This window comes from Megachile rotundata, chromosome 16 (genome assembly GCF_050947335.1).
Source record: "Megachile rotundata isolate GNS110a chromosome 16, iyMegRotu1, whole genome shotgun sequence".
In the NCBI taxonomy this organism is placed as follows: domain Eukaryota; kingdom Metazoa; phylum Arthropoda; class Insecta; order Hymenoptera; family Megachilidae; genus Megachile; species Megachile rotundata.
In genome coordinates, this window is record NC_134998.1 from 13053408 (window position 1) to 13081332 (window position 27925).

At 49.5% G+C, this 27925-nt stretch overlaps 2 protein-coding genes across 17 annotated transcripts in view; one reads left to right on the plus strand and one right to left on the minus strand.

The window, feature by feature from the left end:
- Positions 1–16: 16 nt before the first annotated feature.
- LOC100882173 (uncharacterized) lies at positions 17–26144 on the plus strand. Of its 16 annotated transcripts, none has more exons than XR_013040945.1 (14): positions 17–429; positions 4397–4571; positions 5605–5669; positions 10084–10328; positions 10550–10730; positions 10846–10981; positions 11166–12186; positions 12263–13587; positions 13658–13966; positions 14900–15297; positions 15493–15803; positions 19564–19626; positions 20864–21209; positions 21654–26144. XR_013040945.1 is itself a non-coding variant. In XM_076541229.1 (13 exons), the coding sequence occupies exons 2-13, from the start codon at positions 4530–4532 to the stop codon at positions 20950–20952; spliced, it is 4185 nt and encodes a 1394-aa protein (XP_076397344.1). In that variant the 5' UTR covers positions 17–429; positions 4397–4529; the 3' UTR covers positions 20953–26144. The 16 variants fall into 16 exon arrangements, 7 of the variants coding, with proteins under 7 accessions (XP_076397344.1, XP_076397348.1, XP_076397345.1 ...); XR_013040949.1 differs by having other exon boundaries at positions 23183–26144; XR_013040948.1 differs by having other exon boundaries at positions 23204–26144.
- Positions 25043–27925, minus strand: part of chic (profilin chickadee) — a 7224-nt gene continuing 4341 nt past the window's right edge. The window contains exon 3 of the mRNA XM_003701085.3: positions 25043–27821. The gene's annotated coding sequence lies outside the window, so the exon portion shown is untranslated. The remainder of the gene's footprint in view (positions 27822–27925) is intronic.

Below are 27925 nucleotides of genomic sequence, written 5' to 3' on the forward strand. Positions count from 1 at the left end.
TTCGCGTTTGCCAGTCACCGACAGAGCTTGATCGTGTACGCGTCTGCTTCGAAGACGATTCGTAGCCGCGATCGGTGACGTTTTTTTTCTGCTATTGGAATTGAATCGGAGCACTCGACGCGTCCAGAAACGGTATTTGAACGCTCGTTCGAGGAAGCGCGCGCGAATCTCGCGAATAACATCCGAACATGTCGAGTACGGTTCTGGAAGTATATCGATCCGACGACGTTCGGGTGAAGTGAATACAAGAACGCGTAGCTGCGTAGAATCGTGCAGCAGCGTAGTCGTCGTCGCGGCCGCTGCCGCTGTCGCCGCGTCATTCCGCGCCGCGCCATTCGCCGATTTGTTTTGACATGTGTGTGTTCTGCCATATTGGATTATTACGTGGTATTCTAAGAAAAGAACAGGCGCGAGTTTCGCGCTGAACAGGTACGAGACACTATGCTTTATTTCGAACGTATCGCCAAAAAGATAGACGATGTCGATATCTCGACGAACGTCCGTCGTCCGTTGTCGGTCATCGCGGTTTTCGCGATCGAAATCGACGCGAAAAGGTACGCGTTACTTTTTGCCGTTTTTACCGACGCGACGCGCGATGCCAGTCATTTACCGAAGTGTCAGAAAATATGATCGTGTCTCGATACGATTACGAAACATCGATTCGTGTCAAGGTTCGCGAACTAAGTAGTCGTTAGTTACTCGCTTAATAAGTTGACGCGTCGATGAATCGCAGGAAGGAACGCAACGATTCGATATAGTCGTTATTATTTTTACTCGCTACCGCGTCGCGTCGCGTCGTTACGTATCTGGCGACGGTCGAACGGTAATTCGTGGTTGACTTTCGCGTTTCCTTCATCGATCCAAGTTCGTCGAGGCTCCTTCGAGAAAGCAACGCCAACGAATCCTCGTTTTCGTTCTTCTTCCGATGCTTCCTACGATCAGTTTTTTGGCTCGAGATCGACGCGCGTTCCCATCGGTCTAACGTACACGCGCACGCGCGCACACACGTACACGCGAGTGTGCCTTCGCGCACCCTCGCCAAGTGGCTATCTTTTTTTTCCTTTTCTTTTTCTGTCAGAAGAATTTAGCAGCAGGTATCGAGCGAAAGTCGATCGCGTATGCGAGTAAAATTTGTTAGGTTATCGCGTTTCTCGCGATAAGGTTTGAGGTAGGTAAGGAAGTGTCAGTGGGAGGGAGAGTAGGCGAGGAGAGGTTGTTCTTCAACGACCGGTCTCGTAACCGTGATTGCCGTCAGCTGTCATCGATGGATACGGTCCTTTTAATCCGTACAATGGCTTACGTAATGCGTAATTACGGACGAGTCGCGCGACTCGGTCATCGCGATCGCGGTGATTCACGTTTTACTCGTTCCCGAGATCTTCGCGATCGGCTGCTTCCACCGCGTCCGCGATTCTTCCAAAGATACGCGCGACTAACAAAGTATACAAAACGGATACGAACGCGTTCGCGCTTCTATCAACGATTTACGACCCGCGTCGACTTCCTATCGACCGAATCGATTCGAGATCGCACGGGACGAGCCTCGACGCCAATTAAACCGTGGGCCGCGAGAAGATTAATATCGAGTTTGTGCCGTTGCGTATCCCTCGCGTGGAAAAAGGAAGTCGCGAGCATTGAACGTGACCCGATTTACGCGGGATATTCTTAGAGATACGTGTATATAGGCGTCCGTTTAAAATCCTACGTAGGTTTCGTAACGCGTTTTGACGCCCACGCCTGAGAGCGAATCATCGATGAAACGTTGTTCCGTTCTCTACTCTATCGATACTCGATAAAGTTCGATCGGAGCTCGTTAATTCGCGAGGGACCTCTTCTCGCAAGGCGTTGCTTCGCTAGTTCCTCGGTGACAGTAGTTATGCAAATAACGGTTAACGTTGCATCGATCGATCGATGCTTCCGGCCCTAGTTCCTCGCGTAACGAGCTCTTCCCCGTGTAACTCGGTTGCAGAGTTCCGTCCGCAAATTTAGAATTCGGACACAGAACATGGACCGAATTCGTAATTTGTATCTGTGGGAAAATCACGAAGACGCCGCGAGTATCGTTCTCTGAAAAGTAGTAGCGTTGGTTAACCACCTGCATGCCCCAGCATGCACTCGGATACAGGTATCAGAGCGGTTTCTCAGATTCATAATCTAACACGATCTAGTATGTTTTTAGTCGCAAAAAACTCCAACTTTTACTTTTGTAGGTATCCGTAGTTTTTACTTTATATAATATATTATTTCTGTAGCCGATAATCGGCACTTTCTCTTTCCTAATCGAACCATTTCTATGCAAGAACCGTGTAAGCTTTTTTTCCAAAATAGACTGGCTCCGATACGGATTTAATATCGCTGTGAACGCTGAAACAATATCGAGCTATATTGGAACGTTGAAAGAACTCTGTCTAACCAGAAGCTTGATAGAGGATTTGGAATCGCGTGTCCCGTCGCGTCCGGCTGAACGAATCTAAGCCGATTGCACGGGATCGTGACTGTTTCGACCGATCGACGTCGCGCCGATCGATTATCCGACGAATCAGCGGCTCGTGACGAATAACTCGATGCGGGAAATTCGTAAGAGCGTAACGCGTCGACGGACGAAATAGTGAAACGACGAAACGCGTTGCATGCTCGCTCTCGCGTATGCCGATCTCCGCTAGATGTGGGAACGACGCGACCTGTAATTCGCGCAGCTTCGTTCTTTCTCCTTCTACTTCGCTGGCTTTTCTATTCGTTTAGAATTAGAATTTCTTTCCGAGCTAGCGATAAAAGAGATGGATTCGCGGAAGTATTAATTGACCGAGGTTCATCTCGGTTTCTTCTCGAGCCGTTCTTTCCACCTGGCTCGCCAATTTCGCGTAGGCGTTGACGAAACGTGTTCGCTCGAAACGAGATGCGGAGTGACGCAAGTGCAAAACGATCTCTCTCTCTCTCTTGGATATTCGGGAATTTGGAAACTTTCAAGTTCACATCGTCGGAAATCGGAGGTAGAACCTCTCGAAGCCTTCCACGCGTTTACGAGCGAGAGGAGGAATCGTATGGACCGTTTTACGTTTACGATCTACGAAACTGTATCGCCTTCTCGTTGCCACGTCGAGTTCTCCGAGTACTTTCTCTAACAGAGATGTTACGTAACGCGTTACGATTGGCCCGTCTTCTCGGTCGCGAACTCCTTTCGGAAATTGATTCGCTATTCGTTAACGGAACAAAGGGAGCAACAGTATACCTGTCCTCCTCGCGTTGTATCGATATAAAATCAGATTCGTCGAGTTCCCACGCCTCCGAGTCCTCGAACTTTTAACGAGATTTTGCATATTGATACGAGTCTCGTACGAGCCGCGTGGGAGGTTAATAATTTAAAAGATATTTAACGCGAAAGTTTCGATAGGGTTTGCTATCCGTAATAGACATTTTGAAGAAGAGTAGTCGGCTGTAGCGGCAAAAGGGTTAATCGTCGGACCCTTTTTCCGTCCATTTGGCCGTACTTTCGCGCGGGGTTATTGGATTTCGAAGCGAATCGACGGGCCGGGAAAAGTGGATCGACGAAACGTTATCGACCGACAGCGTTGACGCGGGCAAAGGTGAAATTAGAATTTGAAAATTATCGCGAATGGGAGGGAGAGGCGAGACGAGCAGCAAGGATTACAAGATTAAGTCGATCGAGGAGAAGGAACGTTTAGCGAGGTAACGTCGTTACTAAAATCGAGACGATGCCACGGTATCGAAAATTGGAACGAGCAGAGAGCGAACGCGTCTGCTCGAGCGTTAACTCGAAAATTTCCATCGCAACGTCTCGGATTTTCTTTCCTCTCGTTCGCTTTTTCCTTCGCCTCCTTCCTTCTGCTCGGTTGATCTCCGCGCTTTTTCGTTTCGACGCGAAACCGAAACTTTCAGCTCGCGTAATATATTCCGAGATGTTACGCTCTCTTATAATTCTGAGCGAATATTTTCAAGATTAATCGAAACTAGAAGAGAAAACACAGCGTGAAGGAGTAACGCATTGCGCAGATGCCCTCGGTCGGAACTGCCGTCGTAATTACGATAAATCGTTTCTTGTCGGAGAAGTTTTTGAACGCGTGCAGCTCGTAATTAAGAAAGTATCGAAACTGGAGGTGCACCCTTGTCGCAAGGCCGACTCGGGCGGCGTTACCGTTACCGACACCATCGATTCGGTGACGCTTCCGCTCGTTACCCTTACGAGAGGCATAGAAAACGGTCCGTTCCGCTCGGCTCCGTTTCGTTCCATTGTTTTCCCGTCGCGTCGCGTCGCGCCGGGTGCAAAAGCGTTCGTCTAAAACTGCCAGCCTCTGCTCTTACTTTCTTTTCTTCGATTCTCTTTCTTTTTTTTCCCTTTTTTTCCAGTTTCTTTGTAAACGATAACTTTATCTCGTAGAAAAGATAGAAGAACGGTAGATAAACGACGGCCGACAAAAGAGAGAGGATCATTGGAATGGAAGGAATAAAAGGAAACGGCAACTTTGTACTTGGACGAAAGAATCGATACCGACTCCCGTTAAAGAAAAGAAATGCTGGAAAAGATGGTGGAGCAGAAGAGGGAGGTAGGGTTGGTAAGCGAGCGAGAGACGAGTGGTCCATTAGGCGCGATGTATCGCGACGAAACTTTGCCAAACGTCCCGATTACGTTGTTCACGAAATCGTCGCGAATAGCCACCGATTCGGAGAAACGAGTGGGAAATTTTCTTCCCTCCGTCGGAAACGAGCTCGAATCGCGCGAACGTGGTCAAAATTTTATCGGCACAAGAATCTGTACGATCAGCGATAGATAACGGCGAAAAGGGAAGAATGAGACGGACGGTATCGAGGGGAGGAGCGGAAATCTCGACGATGCGACGGAAAGTGCAAGGTTAGGTTACGTCGACGTCGAACGAACAGACGGATGGATAGACGAAGACGAGCACGCGCTTCGAGGTTGGTCTCGTAAAATATGCAAGCTGCAATCACGTCCGTTGAATAGAAAAGGTCAGGAACAGAGAGAAGGAGAAAAAGTTGGATAAGGGATAGCGAAGGAGAGGGACCGTGAGAGGCTGAGAGAGAGAGAGAGAGAAGGAGGAAGGGGGTCGAAGGGCAGAAGGGAGCAAGGAAGGGAACGTAGTTGCGAAGCGAAACGTGGAAAAAGGAAAGGGAAAGGGGAGAAATGTAAAGAATAGCCAGTGGGGGATGATAGCGTCGCTCGGAGTAGTAGCGGAATCGCGAGCGGAGACGGATAGTAGTGGGAAAAAAGGGGTTTACGGAGTAAGAGGAGAGAGGGGATGGGGTGAAGAGCGAAGGGCGAAGGGAAAAACGGTGCGGCGTACCCTCCACTACGCGTTTTGAAGAGCAGCGATCGTAATACCGCTGAAACTGCGAGAGTCCCTCTCGGCCTCGGTCTGCCGCGTTCGCAAAAAATTTTCATAACCGACCGATCCGCCGTTGCTATTTCGTGCCTCTTTCTTCGACGGACGAAGACGTACCCTCGTAGGTCGCGCGTAACCCTCCCCCCGTCGAACGCGTTGCTCCGAGACCTCGTTCGTCCTCGTTCGACGAATCTTCCTTCCGAAAAGTCGCGAGCAAAACTGACGCGGGATGCTTGGCTTGTTTCAGGTCGGGGGCGGTCAATGCCCGATGGCGTGGACTGGAACGCAACGCTGGAGAAATCCTGCTCCAGAGTAAGTAGATCCGTCGCAAAAACGCGCGCGAGAGAGAAAAACCGGAGGAGAAATCGTGGCGATCCGCGAGTCGACATTGACCTTTCGTCGATTCGTAGCTTCGAAATACTCGAACAAATTGCCAGAGTAAAGTGGCGGACGGAGAAGAAAGAAGAGGCGGTGCTTTCCGGTATAAAATCGATATGTATATACGAGGTAGGAAGCTCGATGGAAGGCGCAAGATCGGAGTCGAGCATCTTTGATCAAAGACGGTCTGCCGCGATTCGATGAATCGGGAATAATCGAGGCTCGCGTCCAAGAAAATACTGCCTCGCAAGCGTTATTTCGTTTTAATGGTTCGTGCAGAATCACGCCGCACGCTATCGATTTTCGGTATCTCCCTATGTGGAAACAGCGAAACGTAATAGCGCGCGTTACGTTACTCCGTACCGCATTGCACCATACTTCTCTCTGCCTTTCGTTCGCTTTTTTTCGCCAGCTTTCTCCTCCACGCTCGATTCGTTGAAACTCGAATAGGGTACGATCGCGATTCTCGACAATCGAATTTATCGATATACCGCGATCGAGAGTCGACAGCGAGTTTTTGTTAACGCGCTCTCGTAGAGGAGAAAGCGAACGTCTTTCCGTTTCCGCGATTCGATCGGCGACCGGATGGATTATCGCTCCGCCGAGAGAAGAATAGGATCGGCGATAGAAACGCGAGAGTAGAAAAAGAACGCGGAGTATCGGGCAGCGGACCAATTAACTACTTAGGTCGGCTTTCATCGGCTTCGACGATCGGTCGGATCGATTCGGGGTGAATAACTTTTCTAGTCGCGATACGATGCCCCGTGAATCCATCGCGGAGATCGATGCGTGCGTTCGTTTCCGCTCGTTAGACTCTTTTCATACTCGGTCAGTCGTCGACCAGCTTCGCGAATCGCTTCTGTCCGAGAAGAGGTTTTCCATCTCGCCGAATAAATGGACAAACGGAGAAACGCGACTAGGGTCGATCGCGCGGGGTGCGACGAGAAAGGAAAATCGAGTCGTTGTTCGATTCACGGGGCTCGATAGGTAATATCTGGAAAAATATGCTTCGAATCGATCGAAAGGCGAGTACCGTGGGATATCCGAGGTTCGCCGAACGCGATTAGTCTCGAGGTCGATACCGAGCAGCAGGGATGCGATAAGTTCGCGAGATTAATTAGACGATTAAAGGTAATCGAAAAATTGATGCGCGGCGCGATCGATGTCGGTACTCGCGGTAACGCTCGTGGAAGTTCAACGCCCCTCGGGGCGAGTCGTTCGGCCGCGATAGATAGAGCCGATGTCGCTTTATTCGATGATCGACGGTTACGAAAATCCTGCTAGACGCTGGAAATCGCGTTATCTCCGAAAGCTTGGCTCTTAACGTTAAGTCCATTCTCGGTACTCGGAAATCCTTTGCGAAGCGATGCGCGTAATTGGGTAAACGAGACCGGTAGAGATTCGACGACGAACCTTCGTCCGAACGAAGGAGAAAAGAAAACGATTTACCGTCTATGGCTCGCCGTACCGAGCGAGTGTCTCCGTAAAAGCTCGCGGGAGCTTGCTGGATAATATTTCTAGAGGCGATGCGCGAGTAAAAGTTATTTCGAGCTCGTAACTCCATGGTCTAGCCGGTACGGTGCGGCGAATAATTCGATGGAGAGTTTCGGAGTTGGGTCTGGATATACGAGATTAAACCATTAGCCGACGCGTTAACGCGATTTGCTTGGCCGCCGTAAGGGTTATGATCTCGTTAGAAGACGAATTAATCGCCGGTTAATTTGCCCTCGAGAAACCGGCTGGAAAATGCAAGAAATTGGATCGCAGGATTTTCGGCCGGTTACGATAACTAAACGAGACGAATCGAGGCTGATAAACCGAGGTATATAACCCGCGGCACACCCGTCCATCCAATACCTAACCCAATCTCAAAGGATCTCTCACCCAGCCGCGTCCTTTTGATCGATCGATAACGAATTCGGTTTACGTACTCGTCTCTCCGTCTTTTTCACTCGTTACCGCGAATATTACTTCCCCGCAATCGGAACGACCCGATTTTCCATTAAAATTTAAACGAGATCCGCGGAGACGTAACGCGATTGTACCCGCTGTATGTACAGTCAGGTGTAGTGCAGTTCAACTACGAATCATTGCTTCCAGTCGATTTCGTAGGGAGACACCTGGGCTCCGGAGCAAATTTCATTTCCCCAAAGAAAATGTGATAGAGGTTAATTTCGTGTAAAAGAGAATTTCTAAATTTGGAAATGCATTGACAGTGAAGGACGGACGCGCGGAAATTTGGGGATGTCGATTGTTACATCCCCAATGGCGATAGTGGAGAATCGTCGTTATCGTCGTGCAGGCTAGGTAGAGTGTACGCGGCACGAAAGGACTCGGTGGGAGCAACCGCGCATATATAGGTGGTCGCTACGTCCGGCGTCCGTTATCCATCCCGATAGCCTACATACGCGTAGACGCGCGCGCGACGCAGGACACGCGTATCGACCGATCGACCACTGACCCACATTCGAAAACGGCTGCGCCGCTCGAGACTCGCCGATCCGCTCTATCGAATAGATACACGGAGTACCTCGCTTCGAATCGTTCGCGCGCCCTAAACACCTACACCCGTGTTGTTTGTCCGTAGCCCATTTTCATTTTCCTTTTCAACGACCGATCGGAAGAAAGCCGATCAACGCGGCGCCTCGAGACTCTCGAAAGTCGTGCTTGATCCTCTTCGCGCGAGTAATCAGTTTCCCTCGGTGCTTCGTAACTTTGATTTCGACGTTGACGAGTCGCGCGTAAACAGTTTTAATTGGAGACCGATTCAGCGACGAATCGCGTTCCCGATTCGAGACGGTTCACCGTGAAATTTCCGGAAGGGCGAAAGGGCCCGCAGGCGCGATATTTGCCTACCAATCAGGCCACTCGGAGATAATTCGATAATCCGAGGACTTTGACCGTTCCCTTTTGATTAAAAGATCGATTCGGTTCGTTCCTTTTTCCTGCTTTTTCCCTGCCGTCCCCGGAAATCCTAAACGGTCGCGAACGGATTTCCGCTCGAAAACGGAGTTACGGGACGATCGATCGCGGTCTCGGGAATTTCGCTACGATTATAGCCGTAAAAAGTTGCGGAAAATATAAGTTGTCGGTATTCCTGTTTGCTCGAGTTGGGACGCGGTTAAGCTAAACACCTATGAAAGCGTAGATCGGAGCGGAAATTAGTTAAACTCGGTACGAGAGTATCGGATATCGAAACACCGAGTTCGCGTCGTTTAAACCGCAGAATAGCTGCGAACGCGATCGTTGGACGATGAAATTCGAAGCTTCCTGGCGCAGGTAAAAACGTCGGGTAACCGTGTCTGCCGAGAATATCGAGGAAAAGGGAGACGGGATGGAAAAATAACGCGTCTCTGGTTCGATAGCGTCGATAACGGATTCGAAATCGCGACGACTTTTCGAGCGAAGTGACGACCAGGGACGACGAGATTTCACCGGGAAGAAGAAAGAAAGAAACGTTCGCGATTTTTATTCGGCGCAGCTTTCGGCCAATTGCGATCTTGAATTATGAATCAAACGTTAACGAGCTTGACGACGAGCCGTTCCGTAAGGGTACTGAAAAGCCGACCAGGGAGCCGTCGACGAGGAAGGAAAGAGCCTGGATTTCTGCTCTTTTGTTTCGCGAAACGTTTTCTAAAACGTTTGGCTTTGGGCAACCTCCCGAAAGCTGCGTCCATTCTCAAATTTTTTTCCCTCTCTATTGTCTCGCTGTTCGGCCACCGGTTTTGTCGCGGCACGCCCGTTGTTTTCCCGCTCGCGCAAATCTTACGTTTTTCCGATTTCGTCGAATCGCGGCATCGCATCGACCGTCAACGGGTTTAGCGGTTTCTTTATTCTCCGCATGGAACGAGGGATTTCTCTTCGAACGCGGAACGGGAGTGGAACGCGTTCGTTGAAAAGGTAACCAGCAGAGGGAAGAAAAGTTAGCGGTCGGATCGAATAACGCGCTTTCTCTCGATCGTCTCGATGACAAAGTCCCGATGCTTCCACGGTAATTAACAATCGAAATTACCGCTCGGGGCAAAGACTGCATTGCGTCAGTACGCGCGGGCTGATTTGTCCGTGTTGCCTCGCAACTTTGCTCGTCGACGCGACGCACCCTCCGCGTTCGCCACCACCCCCGACTAACGCCTCTTCTCGCTTCCACCCCTGACCTCTGCTCGCGCTTTCTTCTTCTCTGCCCCTTTCGACTCCTTCCGATCGTGCCAACATTCCCTTCCCTTTTCTCTTCTCTCCCTGACTCGCTCGTTCTTACGTCGCGCTCTCCGTTACCGTCGTCGACGCGCGATCCGTCGAAATCGACTCTTTCGCACAATCTCTATAGAATCGAACGATACGTTTGTTCCAGAGGTGACGATGTGCAACGATCGATCGAGCTGTTGGACAAAGTGCTCTCAGAGTACGACGAGCACGAAACAGAGGGCGAAGGCGGTGGAGGCGTCGTCGGTGTCGGCGTCGGCGTTAACGCCGGCGTCGGAATCGGTGTCGGAGGCGGCGGCAACGGAGGCGGGACCGGCAGAGCCGTCGGAGATTGTGGCAACGGCACGGAACCGAGTATTGGCCTCACGCCCGACGACGAAAGTCCGTCCTTAGGTATCTTTTTGCTCCTTTTTCCCCACCTCCCCCTTATCCGATCTCGCTCGATTTCTTCGTTCGCGCCTACCCTCGCACTCCACGGCAAAGATTTTTCGTTCTCGTTGGAAAATCCCCGACTTTGTCGGACGAGTCTATCTAGCACGAAAAAATGGAAGTTCGATGGTAATCGATCCGGCGCCGTGACGCGACGAGATTAAAACGGAATGATGCATCTGCAGGACATCAATCCGAGGACGACGGTTACATGAGCATGAATGGACGGAAAGCGAAGATGGCCCTCGTAGCGCTACGTCCGGTTCCAGACTGTCCGGAGCCACAGGATCCCGCTGGAATATCCGCGCAGCAATTTCCCCCGCCGCCGGAGGAAGCCGAACGAATCATTTCCACTTTGTTACCTATGTAAGTTTTCGCCTTCGATTTCGAGCACGGAACAACGTTGTTTGTTCCCTGCTCGAAAACGCGATCGAGGAGAATTTTCATCATCGAAGGTCGTCGACGATCGTTTGTTCGTCAGGGTATCGCCAGGAAATTCGTCGAAGAGAAGCGGCCGTTCGGCGGATCGTCGAAACGGACGGCAACAATGGATGATAGCCATGGAAGATAGCATACGACAGGGAAACGGTAGCTTGGTTACCACTCAAACGACTCTCGTGAGTATTCGGTGAGCCGTGTTTCGAAGAGGGTTTCGAAACGACTCGAAACTCTTTCGAGCTCGGCTGTTCGCGAGCCCGTTATTCTCGAGTTTTCCCCGCGCCTTTCGATCGTTCTGGTCTCGCGAAGATCGACGAGCGCCGTTGCTCGATTCCAATGTAGGTGAATTGTATTTTGGCGCAGCCCAAGACGCGACACCAGAGACCGTACGGATGGGAGAACGGGAACGGAAACGGGAACGAAAAGGGAAACGCGAACGGGAAAGGGAACGGTAACGGTAGTCAACCCCTCAAGCTGGCACAACCTCCGAGTCCTCCGAGCAAATTCGCCAGCTTGCCGTACGACGGCAAGATATCGTTCGGATGGATTCCGCCGAGGACCAATCCGACCACCGTCGAGAAACATCGCGAGGTTAAGCGCCGCTCCTCCGAGGAGGAGAGAGAGGAGGGAGGCGGACTCGACGCGGAGAAGATCGGTAATCGGCAAACTTTCGAGAAAGATCGCGCGTCCCATCTGCGAAAACAACGTCAGAACGAGATCACCAAGTCGAGCAGCGTGGAGGACAGACTGCTGATGAATCACGAGCGATCCGATCGAACGGATCGAAACGATCGGAGAAGGAACGACTCGGACTCGAGCGAAGGCAGGTTCTCGAGAAACTCCGAGTCCGAGAGATCCTCGATTCCCCGTTCCAGTTCGGTCAGCGTCGAGAGGTTCTCGATGCGAGCTACCTGCGACTCGTCCGACTTCTCCAGAGCCAACTCGACCTCGAACGAAAGGTTCCACTCGGACTTCTCGATAGCCGTGGCCAGCGCCAGCTCCAACGACCGAGTCTCGGTGCCGACCTCCGATCCCTTCTCGATTCGAAACTTGGACTTTGCCTCCTTCTCTCTGCCGAACCGAGCCGACTCGAGCGAGAGATTCTCTGCCCCGACTTCGGACAGATACTCCGAGGAGCGTTACTCGGACATGTTCTCCACCAGAAACTCGGATTTCTCCACCAGAAATTCGACGGACTTCCGAACGCAATCCGAGGAGGAACGATTCTCGGACGACTCGTTGGAAGAGCTCTTGCCTCCTCCTCCTCCCATCGGCAAGAGACACTCGATCGCTTGGGAAGTGCCCCTGGAAGACGATCCGCTTTACGCCCCCGGCAGCACCAAGGTGATCGGAAGGAGACGACGAAAGAGCAGCGACGTGTCCAGTAAGTCTCTCGCCTTTATCTTTTCGTGTCTCGAACGTCGAGATTTTCTTTTCTTTATCCTCGTTGAACTTTTTAGGCGTCGGGTCCGCGTCCAAGCTTCGCGATTTGGACGACGAGTGGCAAGATCCGCGACTCTCCACCACCGACGATGACCTGGTTTCTCCGTACTCGGATTCTTCGACTAACGACCTCGACCAAATACGACCGCAAGGATTGACGAAGAACGGCACCTACGTGATACGTCGCGGTCGAAGGAAGGAACGAAAAGGGTTGCCGAAAGCTCCTACCAAAACCAAAAGCTTGTCTTTCGAGAACACCGAGGCGAATCGGTTGTCCGACGCGAAACGATACTCGAGCACGTTCAACGACGTCAGGAGTCTCTTGCGAGAGAACAAAATGGAAACGAGTAACGATCCACCCGCGGAATTCGCTTCGTCCGTTCCTCCCGACCTGGTTCGGGTGGTCTCGCTACCGGCGATCAACGACGATGCCGGTAATCGAGCACAACTCGAGGTAACGGTCGAAGAGGAGGAAACCTCGGACATTTCCGACAAGGACAAAAAGACGCGAGAGGGTATCGAGCTGCTGGTGCGCTCCTCGTCCTCTGCTTTCGCGTCGTTCTCGCCGTCGTTGACGACCGGCGACGATGCTCGTCGGCTGGATGCCAAACGAGAGAACGTCGAACGAACCGTCACCTGCAACGGGACCTCTCTGTCGGCCTCGAACAGCTACTCGAAAGGGTTCGGTGTCCCCTGTAGCGGAAGAATTTTCACCGGCGAAAACTCGAGCATCGACGAACAGCCGGTTATGAAGAAATCTTCCACCTCCGGTCTCGGTACCACCAGCGAACATCACAGATTATCCTCGAAAATCCCGGTAAACCTATTGATCGAAGACCAGATCGTGAAGAAAGCCTTGAAGGAGAATCGTCGTCAATTGGAGAAAGTCAGCGACGCTATCAAGGAGATCGAAAGCGTTAAGAACAGCGAGTCGTACGCGGAGAACAGACGACGAAAAAGCGGCGGAGCAACGGACGTGAAACATCCGACTAAGAGAAACAGTCTCGAAATCGATCGAACCGAACGGAGACCGATCGACGACGACGACGACGACGAGGACGAGGATGACGCCGGCGACGGCGACGATGACGACGACGACGACGACGATGATTTTCTGGCCGAATCTCGCGCGAAAAAGCAACGGGACTCTGACATAGAGTCGGACGTTTCGAAGAACAGTCCCGAGACGGATTTCGACGGAAGAAGAGCAAACGGAACGGAAGTTTATTCTTCCGGGAGAAGATCGCGACAGAACGGCGTCGAGAATCATCGAAACGATCAAAAGCAGATCGAGAACGTGATCGACGCGATTCTCGAAGATTCCAAGAACCCAGAATTTCAGGTACGCTTTACAGTTTACAAATGTTTCTTTGCACGATCGATCGATCGACCGATCACTGTTACTATTGCAGGTGAGCGTCGAGGTTCTAGAATTTCCGCCGTTACCGCCTTCTCCCGTGGAGGAAGCGGACGAGGAGTGCTCGGACATAGGTCAGAACGGTGGCGCAGGCGGTGCGGTAATCACCCCGAAACCTAAAAGCCACAGCAATCGAACGATGGAATACAGGCCTAGAGTTCCGCCGCATCGAGGTCCTACCGGTATCTCTTCTTCCACCGATTCCAAAGATCAGTTTCAAACGTCTCTCAACACCAGATCCATGGACGCTGGATTTTCTCGGGGTAGACGCACACCTACCGCCGGAAATTCCACTAGGCGAGAGGTGGGTTCTTTAATCCGCCCGCTTCTCTGTAGTCCCTTTGAAAACGTGACGCGAATTTCACTCGTATCGTATAAGCTTATAAACGGTTGGAATCGCTTGAATTCGCGACTGATCGATTCGAACGGGTTTTCGTCGATTTAAAGGGTGGAAAAAATAAAGAAGCGCACCAACGCGTGCCATTTCTGGAATCGTAGAAAATAGAGCACCCTCGTTCACCGTCGCGGAAAAGTAGTCGAAGCGAGCAACGATTAGAAAGGGTAAATTCTGCCGTTATATTTTGCCTACGTATTTCATTCTATTTCCGTGTGCAGCTTGTAGAGGAATGCTTCGCGCTCACGTTTTTTATCTCGAGCTTTTAACGCGCGTAGGCTTTTGAATCTTTATTTAATCCCATTTACTCGTGCGGATAAGAAAAACGAATTCTCGTAAACGATGCTCGGAGAAGCCGGCGAATAGCCGAAAGCGAGATGCGGTCAATGCAAATGAGATGGATTTAAGGGAATGCGAGCTGCGTCCAAGTTGGTTAGATGTTCGAGGTGGCGTATGCGCACGAATACGTGCTCACGCGTCTCTTTCAAGGTTTTTGCTGGAAAAGAGCATTCGGCTGTTACTAAGAGGAGGAGGAGGAGGTGGTTACGATTCAAAGGAATTCACCGTATCGCGAATCGCGTCGTCGCGTCGGTGGTTTTTCGGTATCGCTGGCGCCCCGGCGTCTCCGTGCAACGACTTCCCTCGAAAATCGAACGGTAAATACGAGAAAAGTCGCTCGGCGAAACCTTGAAATTTATCTCCAACTTTCTTGCGTCCCGACAATTCGAATAAAGGGGAAACGCGAAACGTCTATTCATCGACGAACGAAAGTTGGACGCTTTCGTTCGATCTTTCCAACTACTTCCATTGCTACTCGCGTATTAACGAATGTTTTCTCCGCAGCAAATCCCGGTGGAAAGACGTACTTTGCCTACGGATTTACCCGGTCCTTCGCGGCGGCGACCCTTCACGAAAAGGCACTCGCCGTCGACCGAGGCTTGCCTGTCTTCCGGTGGAAGCGGCATCGTCGCGGGAAATGGAAACGGGACCGAGAACGGCAACGGGACAGGTACGGGGACCGGAAACGGCAATGGAAACGGAGCTTGCGGCGGTAGCGTTAACGGTGGAACCAATTCCGCCAACGTGGCTACCGGTTCTGGGATGCAGACCTCTTGTTCGCTGCCGGAAACACCCGTTTTCGCCAGAGGGAGCGATATTCCTCGAACTCCCCAGCACGCGAACAACTCGACGCAGATGCGTCGGCAACCTGGTTGGTACGCGCCAACCACGGCTACCACCGGGTAAGATAACTCGCTTTCTCTTGTTCGACCACGAAGCTCGTGTCCTAGCGATCTGAAAGAAAGGTCGAGAGACGAAGATACGCTTAGGCTATCGTAACGAGACGATGTCCGAACGAGCAGAAACGTATTTACTTATGTAACGTTAGGTCGTCGATGCGATTAATTAATATACCGGACGATACTCGATGCGAGTAGGTATCGACGAAACAATCCAGGTTTGGAACAGGCGATAATCGGTACGGAGTTGCTTCGGCTAGCGGGCGGTCCCAGTCGCGGATGGTACCCGACCAGGAAGGCGAATCAACCACGGCCGGCTTCGATCGAGCATCTGGAACGATTGAACAACGCGTACGACGCACGGCTAGCCGGAACCGGGGACCAGAGGAAACCGTTAACTTTGCCCACGAACATCACACCGAACAAATACTTCGGCCAAAGTAAGCACAGCTCCGCCTCCAGTACTCGCGAGGCGCTACGGAGGGTCACTAGCTTGCTCATCAAGAAAGGTAAGCGCTGGAATTTGCGCTATTACGAGAGTCTCGTGATCGTTCACGATCGCCTCTCGAAAACGCGATGTCTCTCGCTCAACCGACTCGGTTTATCGCCGGCGCTGCTTGCCTCTACGATTCTTTCGATTCACGAAGCGCCGTTTCGTGAGGCAAACGTAGCCGGAAACCGAGCATCGCTGCGAACACGATTTCGAAAACGACGCTCGACGGTCTCTTTCGATCTGATGTACCCAAAATCGTCACCTTCGCGTTGGGATAAAGAGAATAGAAGCGATTTTAGGTAAATTGGTCCGACTCTATTTGCGAATAACGCGGGGAAAATCAAATCGCAAGAGGAAACGTGCGTCGCTGATTCGGAAATTGTGTAAGCGTCGAGTTTTCGAACTTGCAACAACGTTTAACGCAACAATAATGTACCCGAAGAGTTGTAACTTGTTTCCTGCGTGACCTTTCGTGGCACTGAGTGTCACCGATTCTATGTTACTCCTCGAATAGATTAGAATAGTCGTTCAGGTGTCTTGTATCCGAATGCTCCCTCCTTGTCCCATAAAACTGGACACGTACAGATCATTCTCAGAACGTTAGATTACTCGTGGAATGACCCGTAAGCGTTCAGTCCATTTGTGTGTCTCCCTTTACTTTTTCAAATTTCGCATCTTTCCGTTGCTGGCTATGTTTAAACGCTTCAGCAGATTTATCGTTGCGCAGGCGATAAACGCGACAGATTCGCGCGGTCATTCGAATAGCAATTTTGGCGCGCTCGTCGCGTATCTTTACGGTTTGATTAATTCGAGAAAGAGTTAAGGGGGGAAGGAGCGATTACGATAACGTTAATTTACCGGTGTAGTTGATCGTAAAACGCAAAAGAATAACGTCACCGCGATAAAGTTGGCGACGCTGCCGGCAGATGGCCAGCGAGCCGCGGTGATCGCCGTGCGATGCTCCCATCTAGCGGCCTTTGCTCGACTATCGACTATCGACTAACCGACCTTGAAAATACGAACGCACCGGACAAGATGCACGTAGGAACGAGGCCTTATCCGCGTTACACGCCGCGCCTGATCCGTATGTTTCCGTGGACATTCCCCTTTTCGTGACTTACACGAGCAAACATCGTTTCGGGCCCCGCACCCCCTAGTTACGTCATCGGCAGGCTCGACCTTCGGAAAAATTGTCGGACGGGCATTTTCGAAAGTCCCGCGACGACGAGTAACCCGAGCGAGTTCGCCTCGAATCTTGTAACGTGGACAAACGCGTATCCTTGTAAGTTCGAAGAGGGCAAAGCGTCGACTGGTCAGAGGAAACCGGTATAAGGATGGGCAAGCGTTAAAGATTTGCTAGAAAAGTAGCGACGTTACTTATGACGGCATTCTCGATTATCTGGACGTCTCGTTGCCGATTCGGGAAGGGAAAGATACTCGGTCGCGATCAAGGTTGTTAAAGCTCGAACGCGCACCGACCAAAACGAGAAGAATCTCGTTCGAGACAGGAGAAAGATGACGAGCGCGCCGCGGATCAATACTCGTCCTTGCGGAGCCAACGATCGCTCGCCCTTTTCGACTCGACCTTTCATCGAATTATCCTAGCGAATCCCGCGATTCGCGGCTTACATCTTCGAAACGTCGTAAACTCGATCGATCGAACGATACAAAGACGCGAAAGCAACGCGCGCGCACGAGCCTCTGCGACGAGTCTTATCGTCGCTGGTTATTTATTTATAGAACGTCGCGGTATCGATGCCCCGAAGAAGAGCTTCCGCGCATGCGAAAGGAGAAGAGTATTCTTCCCCGTTCGATTCTCGGTGAAAAAAGTCCTTTGTTTTTGGACGCGTCGAAGAAGGGCAGGACAGATTTGACGCGTTACCGTTAACGCGGGTAGGCTGGCGATAAGATAGAACGGAAGGGAACGGTACCGCTACGAACGCGATACGCTTTGCCACGAAGCGCAAGCGCGAGGCAAACACGCTCCGAGCGCGTTCGCTGTCGCTTCGGCTACCGTGCTTCGGAGTTTCGTTCGAAGACGAGAGAAAAAGGATGAATCAGAAAATCTGACTCGTCGAGCGTGCACGAAGCCGAACAGATCACGGAGATGGAACGTGAAAAATATTTGAACGCGTAGGCGAGGTCGGCCGGCTAAGGGATGTTTTCGGTCAGGTTAGTAAGGTCGGTAGATAGATAGGTACTTAGGTATGTAGGTGGGTAGGTAGGTAGGTAGATAGGTAGTAAGCTGGACGGGATACGGTGGAGAGTAGGAACGGAACGTATGGAAAGCCGGAAGGACATGGAAGGGGTGACTAGCTTGTCCCACACCGGGGTGCTGGCAATCGTTATTCCCGTCTGCTAGTCCGTCTACCGACCCTCCCTAGTCGAGCAAACGCCGCCCCTACCGAACCCACGAGCGTCACGGCTCGTGCGTTCACCGCAACAGCCTTTCGACCCCATCAAAAATATCGAACTATTATCTCGCTTTATCGATGCTCGTATCCTTCTCGTTCTTGGCTCGCGTCTTCTCCTCTTGCCGAATTTCCGAATCCTCGACGAAAGGGGAAGCGTCGAGTCGGCGATAAAACGAGAAAGGATCGAGGGGAAATTAAATTACCGGCGCCGCGTCGATCAAAGTGACGAAACGGCGATCGATGTCGCAACTAATTAGCTATAAAAAAAAGCATTATCGTCACGGTCCAAAGGATTATTAGCAGCTCGGATCTTTCCGTGGATCCGTCGCGCGAGACGGATAATGGCAGAACAACGTTCGACCGTGGCATCGAAGTAAGAACCCTTAGGCACGACCGTGACCTCGATCGAGCGCTAGCTCTTATTCGTTTCTCGCGCTCCGATTTCTCAGCGAAACGCTTCGCGTCGTTCGCGTACCGATTTCAAAGAATTAACCATCGACAAAAATTTACTCTAAACGGTATATTCCTTGAACGGCAATCCGCCTGGCGACAACTCGACTCACCGACCAGACGTATCGTTTCCTCGAAATAACCGTATACCAGTTCGTTTCTCGAACGTCGAACGCGTTCGTTCGGTGTTTCTTCAGCGAAAGATCAAAGTCGCGATTAAAATTCGACGAGAACTAAGTAAAAGTCGAAAGTGGTCGCAAAGAGAGCGCCGCGTTTTGTCATTCCATGCCAGCTCGTGAAACAAGATATGGAGGTTATTATTATCTTCCCAGAAATAGAGCCGCGAACATAGTTAGTTACCGAGGTGGTCGAATAAGCTCGATGGAAAGCGAAGAGCTTGAATGAAGCTTATTTCGGCGACGGATTTCGTTCCGATTTTGGCACGCGATTTTCTTTCCCGCGTTACCGCACAATCGCGCTCGTTCGATCGTTCTTTATCCTTCTGCGTTTACTTTCCACCTTCTTCCGCGTTACCTCGAACGATTCGCGTTTCACGGTTAACGAACAAGGAAAAAGAAGCCTTTATCGTCGACGGGACGACGAGAGACGGTTGAACGGTCGACGAAACGATTTCGTAACCGGAATGCGCTCGCGTCAGCGTATCGCGCGCTTTCGTCGTTTTCCTTCCCGTCTTATCCGCCGTCTCTCGTATCCTTCTCGTCGGCAAACACTATTCGACAAAATATTCGGACAGGAAGTTACGCGCGTGTTCTCTGGCCATCGTGCGTACGATTAGCTTCCTCCGTTTTGTTTCCAAGATGTTTTCCCTTTGCTAGCTTTTTCTTTTGCTTAAGAAGAGAATGAACGGCAAACCGATACTAGAAACGAGACGCTTTTCTTGGACTGTTTCAGGAAGCGGAAGCAAAGACGGCAAAGGTGGGAAGGAGGGTGGCTCGTCGTGCGGTCCTTACGCCGGTAAGTTCCTTTCGTTTCCTTGGCTCGTTAGCTATTCTCGAGATGATTTTCTGCCGGCTAAGGCGACGATGAGGCGAAGAGTAAGTATACGCCGTATCGAATCGAACGGTAAAACGTGTTTCGGGTGTCGCCTCTCGAATCTGCATGTATATAGCGCATGCACACCCTCTCCTCCGTGGAGGTCGAAGGATTTCGTTTCCAAGAGAGTGACACGACCGACGCTATTTATACAGCCGTGGTAGAACGCTTCGAGCTGGCATTAAGAAACGTTCGGAATATCGTCAACCACGACCCACGACCGAAATAAACTGGATCGTGTCTTGACCGTAGAAATGGATCGTTTCGGTCGCTACGTACGCCGCGTCGGCAACGACCTTGGTTTCGATAGCGTTTTCTCGTTAAACGCGATGGACCTCGCGCAGCTATTCTCGAAATTTCCAAATATTCCTCTTCGCTCTCTCTCCCGCGTCCTTCCTCCGTCTCCGCCCTACCAGTTCACCGAAGCATCCGGCCTCGTCTCTGGTCTGGATCTAACGGTTCTATTAATATTTTTCGGTTATTTTGGAAAACTGGCGTCGACCGGGAGAACATCGCTTACGAAGCGAGCGTAACCTTTCGGGTTTCGCGCTGACTTTTCGAAATCGGATTCGTATTCTCGGTAATAACACGGAGGAGGAGGAAAGAAGTAGCGTCGGATGCAACGCGGCAGAGATGATCGGTGGTAGCAACAGCGGCGGACACACCCAGGAGTCTGCGTCTAGTACGCGCTATCGGTATTGATCCACGCGCGCACCGTTTCTCTCTTCGCTTCGCTTGTCCGTCTCTCCTCGTCCCGGTGGTGTAACGGGTGTGCTCGTTGCCTCCTAAGATCGCGTCCCTCGGAATCGAGCCATTTCGCGCACTCGATCGGATCGAGCGAACATCGAAGGTGCCGACCGAGCGGTCTATCGTGCTCCGACGTCCGTCCGTCGTCTGCTCCGTCATCGAAGCAAGGACCGGAAAGGCGAGCGATTATTATGCAGGCGGCGGACAATTGCCAACGCTTCCCCTATTAACATATAGCGAGAGTAAAAACGTGGCGAAAATACGCGGACAGCCGCGTACGTCGTATCGGCTTTAGCGGCAACGAGAGTTTGATCGCGTGATCGAACGAGTCGCGATCAAAGGCTCTCGACTCGCGAGTCGGACGTCAGAACGTAAGAAGATGACGGAGGATCGTGGGATGTTTCTGTTTCAGCCGCCGAATGCGGGGACGCGCCGAAGAAGAAAGGATTCTTCAAGGGTTTCTGGAAGAGATCGCGACATTACTCGTTGGAAAACCAATAGCCCAGGATAAGCGGTAAGGTGACGAGCCAACGGCAGAGGCACGCGTTACGCCAACACCATTATCGACAACAACGCGTCCCTGCGACCGCTCTGACGAACAATGCTTGTTGCTGCATCGTCCAGTAGCACCTCCGTACCGCTTCGTGGCAATTGTTCCAGCGACGAGATTCGCGTTTCTCTTCGTCCATTTCGTCGACCTTTTAGTAAGTCGCCCTCGACCGGCACCCCGAATCCGACGAGCTACGCCAAGCCCGTGGGTAAATCTTTTTTCCATACTTTACAATTTCTTTCTTCTTCTTTTTCGTTTTCCTTCGCTTCCTTTCCCTTTCGTTTCATTCTTTTTTCTGTATCTTTCTCTGTGTCTCGATCTGTTTCTGTATCATTCGCTGTCGTTAAACGCGTTTCGCTCGATATCGCCAAACGGAACGGAGGCAGAGCCACGTTGTTCGCGTCGTCCTTACCGCGCAGATCGGTTCGATCGCTTGTTCGTTTCGAAAAATCGTTTCTCCGTCTCTCTTTTTCTCTCTCGGTGTCTCGACGCGAACGAGAACCGTCTAATAAGAATCTAACTCTCGTACGCGTGCGTGTACGACGGACACTGTTACGCGCACGAACCTACCGAGCGACGATAATTCGTTAAACAAGTTCGTACGGCTTTATCGAACGATGAATCTCGATTCAACGGAACTTTTACTTTACAGAAATTCGCCGGTTAAGTCTAAATAATCTCATCGGGGTGGAAGGTAAGATCGATCAATTTGGAACGAGTGGTCGGCTACTCGATTAGCGATGCCAAAAAAATCCGATAATCGGTCGGCTTTAATATCGACGCAGCGACGATCGACGATCGATGGCAGCCGTTTTTCTTTTCCGATCTTCCTTGCTTGTACCGAATGCGCCGATGTATTTATTAGACGGCGTTACCTTCTATTCGGACCATTGGAATATTTAATACGCGATACGCGTACGTCGAGCGCGATACAAGGATAAAGGGTGTCGTACGAATAGACGCCGGATCATCGTAATTTAACGGAAACGCCGAGAAGCGTCAACGTTATTGTACAGTATTCCGATTACGTTACCGTTTCGTGCTATCGTCGCTAACGTCATCGTCGTCGTCGCTCTGTTACTACTACTGCTACCATTTCCTATATCGTCGTCATCGTCGTTATTATTTATTACTATTATTATTTCGAGTATTATTATCGTTGTTATTATCATTATTACCGCTACTATCATTATCGTTGCTAACGCTCTACTACTACTAATATTATTATCGCTGCTGCTACTGTCGCTATCGTCATCGCCTCTCATCTTTCTCATCGCCGTCATCGTTATTATTATTGTTTTATTTATTATCATTATTATTATAGAGTTGTTGTTATAATGTTCGTTATTATTCTCATTCGTCGTTATTAATACTCGAACGCTATTTGCCTAAACTCTAAAGGAGTATGCGTGTAGAGAAATGCCGCAGCAACCTTCGTCGAATACGCGACGTAGTTATAAACGATAAATTGTGAATTAACGAATGGTCGTACGAATGAGTAACTACTATTATCATCGTCGTTATTAATTGTAAGATATAAAACAGATTCGAGATTACGTAGGTAGCGTAACGTAACGAACGGTGGCGATAATAACGACAACTCGGAAAGTTGTGTTTAGTAAAGTTTTCGATCGGGTGCAGCAGCGCGTTCTCTCGTGGATATTTCACGTGGTCGATCGTACCAAGACTCGTTCGAATGCCAAAGATTGTCTCGCGGAGCGTCGAATTCGACCCATGTACAAAAGATACTTACGATTATCGTTTCTTACTCTCTCTCCTACTATTTTCTACTTATTTATTTCCTCCGTTTCTAACCACGAGTCGATCGAACGCTTCGATTTTCTTTCCTCTCGCGAACACACCAAACGTTCGATGCTCGCGCGAACCTCTCTGGGTACGAATCGTATCGAATTTCCCCGCGAATCGCTCGATGTTACTTTCCTTTCGATTAATTTCAGTCTAAGAGAACGCTAAGAAATGTGGCGGCGCGAGCACGATGATTTCGAAGGAAACCGTGTCAAGGGACAGACGAAAAAGAAAGAAGAAGCTTAGCCGCTAAATAGATTCGAATAAACGCGCGACTATATTGTTTTCTTCCCGCGACATTGCGTGTGTGTGTGTATATATATATACATATAATTCGTATGTATGTGTATATATATATATATATGTATATTATAGTTTAGCGCGATCTTGTCGCAGTGTATAGTGGATCCTGTAAATAACGATCGCGATCGAGGATACGTAAAGATACGCGAAAGGATAAAGAAAGACGAGAAGAGGAGGAAGACGAAGAGGAGAAGAAGGAGAAAGAAGAAGATGACGCTGTTCGACGCGACGGGTGATCGCGTTGAAACGGCGAGAATGGGCATTCGAGATACACGGGCCGAAGGATCGCCGAAGCTCCAAGAGCTTCCTCGAGCGTGCTGGCCGCTTTCTCGCGTATCCGTTGGCACGCATGCACGCTTATACCTGATAAGACTTCCTAAGTTAACGAGTAGTCTAACAAAGATTAACGTTATTCGAATTAAACGCCAATTAAACGAACGTTTGTAAAGCATTTTAGTCAAAGGTGGTATCTCATTTTGCATACACCTTTCGTACATTACGTACAAATGTACGCGTGCGCGCGCGCTCTCTCTCGCTTTCTTCGGAGCAGCTTATTATCGTTTTTATTCCACTTCGGCTGATAATTTTCTTTCGAGCGATAAGTTCGCACGCGTTCAACGTTTTCCTTTTGATTGTTCCGTTCTGCTGGTGCATCGAATAGCGACGGGAACGAAGGCGTCGTCGAGTCAATCGACCAGCGTGAATATGAAAATGAATTTCAGAGAGAGAGAGAAAGAGAGACAAAGAGAAAGAGAGAGAGAGCGCGAGTTTTCCACAGCAAAATAATTGAAGTTGTTGACAATCATCGACGAATATAAGCTCGATTCGTCGACGCGTTCGTCGCGACACCGAAAATAGCCGATAGAACGGTAAACTTGGTCCCTCGGAAAGACGAATCGACGCGAAGAAACGATAAAAGAGGAAACGCGATCCAATTTTGAACGTATCTCGTTTTAAGTCGACGAAATCGTCCGACGAATCGAGCGCTCGACGCAACAACCCATGGTACTAATGTCAACGCGATATTACCGTCAACATTTCATAATCTAATTGTAATTACGTCGAAATCTTCCGATTAAGTTTCGCGTATAGGTGCCATTGGTTTATACTTTGATACGTGTGCCTAATACATCCCGCTATTCGATCGTTGTCTCCGAAAGAATTTTGTTTCTCGCGTACTATCCGGGGCGGAATCCGTTCGTTCGTTCGTTTACCCTTGCGCATCGATTTTTCTCGTCGAACGCGGAACGAACGAGAGAGAATCGTTCGTCGCGTTTGCCGATTTAAGCGGATCCAAGAAATTTCAAGAAAACGCGTTGGAACAAAAGAGTAGCCTAGAGGATGATAGTCGATAGAAACCGCAAATAAGAAAAATAACAAAATCGAAAAAAAGAATGAAAGAAAGATAGAATGAAAAAAAAACAGTGACGATTTTATTTAGGATAATTAGAGATAATAACGTTTTTTAAGAAGAACTCGATGCGAGTGAATAAGCGAGAACGATTTTTATGTACATTTTCTTAATAATTTTGTAAAAAGTTTTATTTAACGTTTCGATCTACCAATAAATTGAACGAAGGTTTATAAAATAAAGTAGAAGATGCATCGTATTACTTTGATACGCTATATCGATTCTATAAAAACTTAATCTCCGATATAGATAGAAAGTCGCGATAGCGCGTAACAGGTAAGTGATTATCGTTTTAATTCACGGTGAAGAGGAATACTGCAGAAAAAAAGGCGAGGCCAAGATCCGAAAGTGGTATCAGAGTCAGCTAATCAACGAAGGATCGGAAGAACGCGGTGATTATCAAAGGTTCGACTCGACCGCAACGTCCGTTGGTCCAAGGAACGACGTTACGAGAGAGGAACCGTGTGCTCTACGGGAAACGACTCGACGCGCGTGTAAATCGAATAAAACAAAACGCTTCGTTACACCGCTTTATACAAATTTATTGTTTCCTTAAACATTAATCGTGTTACGGTTTCAAACATTTTTTTCTCGACATATGCAAAAGAATCTTAAGAGCAAGTATATCGGCTTTACAAAGTTACGTCTAATTTTAACCGACCAAATTTATCCATTTCTCTATCTCGCGCGCACGTACACTCTCTCTCTTTCTCTCTCTCTCGTTCTTGCTCGCGCTTTTATTCCTCTTTCTTTCCTTCTTTCTTTCGTCTTAGGACCTTAGAGTTGGCTTCTCTGTTTGCGTTTTAAGAGGTAGAAATCTTGCGCGTATAAATTCTTCACTGTCTCTTTCGCTCGCTCTCGTTTATTCGTTTCGTTCGCACGCGCACATGCGTCACCTTTCTTCTCCTCGCGTAGCTAGATGCGCGATAAATGACGAAAAAACGGGAGTCGTCGATCATGGAACGGAGGTATCGAAAATCGGCCGATCGTCTTCCCTCTCTTCCTCTATCGCTCTCTCGCTCGCTCACTCTCTCTCTCGCTCTCTCTTTCTCTCTATTCAAAAGAAACGAAAACGTTAAAACATACGAGGCAGATACAAATACGTGGACGACGCTTGGGAGTTACCTTTAATTACAATTATTACTTCAAAGTTTATTCCTTATTTCGTTATCAATAAAAATCGTTACATAGTAGTTTGAATCGCTGCTTGACGCCAGATGAATCGGCAAGCAACCGATTATAGTAATAGTAATAGCGGTAATATTACGGTAATAATAAATGGTAGCGATATCGTGTATAGGATGTACGTGACTGTGCGAGGGTGTTTCGGTGTAAAGTGTACGGGACTGCGCGAGTCGAACATGAGAAACGTTTACACGGCACGACAAATCTTCGAATCATTTAAGTTCCGCGGTTCTTTTCTTTCGTTTCGATTTCGCATCTCGACGTTGGTATCTTGCTCTATGGGAATTTTGCCGTCGAGTTCTCTCGTCGCTGGACGAATATCGGTGCTGGAAAAACGCGACATCGGTGACGACGATCGGTAAGTAAATTTCTGCGAGAAAAAGCTACGAGAGAAAAAAGGAAAAAGAAGGCAGAAACAAAGGGTAAGCCGAACAAAAGGTATCGATCATTTTAAAACGATGCGACGACTAAAGGGGATCGTTTAACCGAAATAGTGACATCATTTTTTGGCCGTGTAGAATCCCATTCTTCAACTTTCGCGCGATCCTGCGTGTATCTTGTATGCGTATCGCGCGCTCTTGCGTATGACAGATTTATATATATATATATCCATATATATATACCATTCTGGTGTACGTGTTGCAACTCTCATCCCGTTTTTCACCCCCGTCCACTTTCTCTCTCTTTCTCTTTTATCGATAAATGACACAACGTTCGTCGTTTCATTCCGTTCTCGCATAGCAATAATAATAAAAAGTGTAAATAGCTAAAAGAACTGCATCGATATAGGGAGGAGAAGGGTAGGAGAGAAGGATCGCAACGGTTCCACCCTCTGCGGCACACGCTCGCCTGCACCACGGTATGCGTCATCGTCGTCGTTAAGGTGGTCGCCCTTTCGTGATCCTCTCGTCGTCGGGTATCAACGTTGTTTATCCCTTCGGAAGAGCTTGCACCTCCAGACAGCTCTTTCCCGAATCTCTTCGATTCTTTTCCTTTCTTTTCTTTTCGGGTTTAATTCCCGCGAAATCGACGTTTTGTTCCTTCGCGTTCGAACCCTCCTGTACCTTCTCCTCTCCCTATTCCTTGCTACTCCCGCTAGTTCGCTTCCTCTTTACTCGCCGAGTTCTCTCCCGAGCACTCGTTCTTCTTTTACGCCCTTTCGAACATCCTCCAACGTTCGTTCTCTCTTTCATTCTTATCCCTTTCGCTCTATCTCTCTTTCTCTCTCTCAATCCCGCTCCCTCTCTCTCTGCCTTCTCTTTCTCGCGCATGCGCTCTCTTTCTCTCTCCTCTCTCGCATCCTTTCGTTCTCTACAAAAAAAGACTGTAAACCTAACACGCAATAGTTTACTATTATTTATTATCGTTATTTCTTATACTTAATGCATGCTTGTGTATTTGTCTCTCCATCGACGAATCGACGAATCGACGCACACGATCGCTAACGAAAGAAGCCGTATCGTTCGCTGTTCGCCGGTCGTATCGATGTTTCGCGCGCACGCGCGACTCGATCTACAGATTTTGCGTAGACGAATTTCAAACTCGATTCTTTAAATTTGACCCCGAAAAACCAATCGCCGGCCGTTCGTTTCCGAACGGTGAAAAGCCGATTTTCGCGAGGAATCGAGAGACCCGGTGGTGTCGAATCGAAAAAGAAACAAAAATCCAAGGAACGAAAACGATGGATAGATCGATTCACCGATCGCGCGATTCGCGCGACCTTCTCGCAACCGATAATTTGGTACCGCGTAAACGTGCATCGTACACGTAGCTAGCGTGTATATTCGTATTTGTATGTATGAGTGTGCGCGTACGCGTGCGCTTGCGCGTTCGTGTAAGTGTAAGCATTTCCGAAGATCGCGTACGCGTTCGTTGCCGAATATATATCGAGTCGAATCGAAGAGGAGAGAACGACGACTGAAATATGATAGCTGTTGTTGCTGTTACTGTTGCTGTTGCTGATGTAGTTGCTTCTCATCGAACGTCACGCGGCAAGCTTGCGGCAGTTCCGGCGCGACTCGTGCGGCATGACGCATTCCATTCGCTGTTCATTAAAATAATCGATCGTATCGTTTAGTATTAATATTAGATATTTATGTTGGGTCCCAGAGGTTACTGAAACAGAAAAAACGGAACACGTCCTGCGTTAGTTGGCTCTGTTGGATCGCGTTCGACTAATCGCCAAAGATAACGCGGTGACCGTATATTTCCTTTTCCGC

What these genes read in the sequence shown, in the direction of transcription:
- LOC100882173 (XM_076541229.1), top strand. Translation starts at nt 4,530, where the DNA reads ATGCTGGAAAAGATGGTGGAGCAGAAGAGGGAGGTAGGGTTG. An exon ending in TTACCACTCAAACGACTCTC is followed by an intron (nt 10,982 to 11,165) that starts GTGAGTATTCGG and finishes ATTTTGGCGCAG; the next exon opens with CCCAAGACGCGACACCAGAG. An exon ending in AAAGAGCAGCGACGTGTCCA is followed by an intron (nt 12,187 to 12,262) that starts GTAAGTCTCTCG and finishes TGAACTTTTTAG; the next exon opens with GCGTCGGGTCCGCGTCCAAG.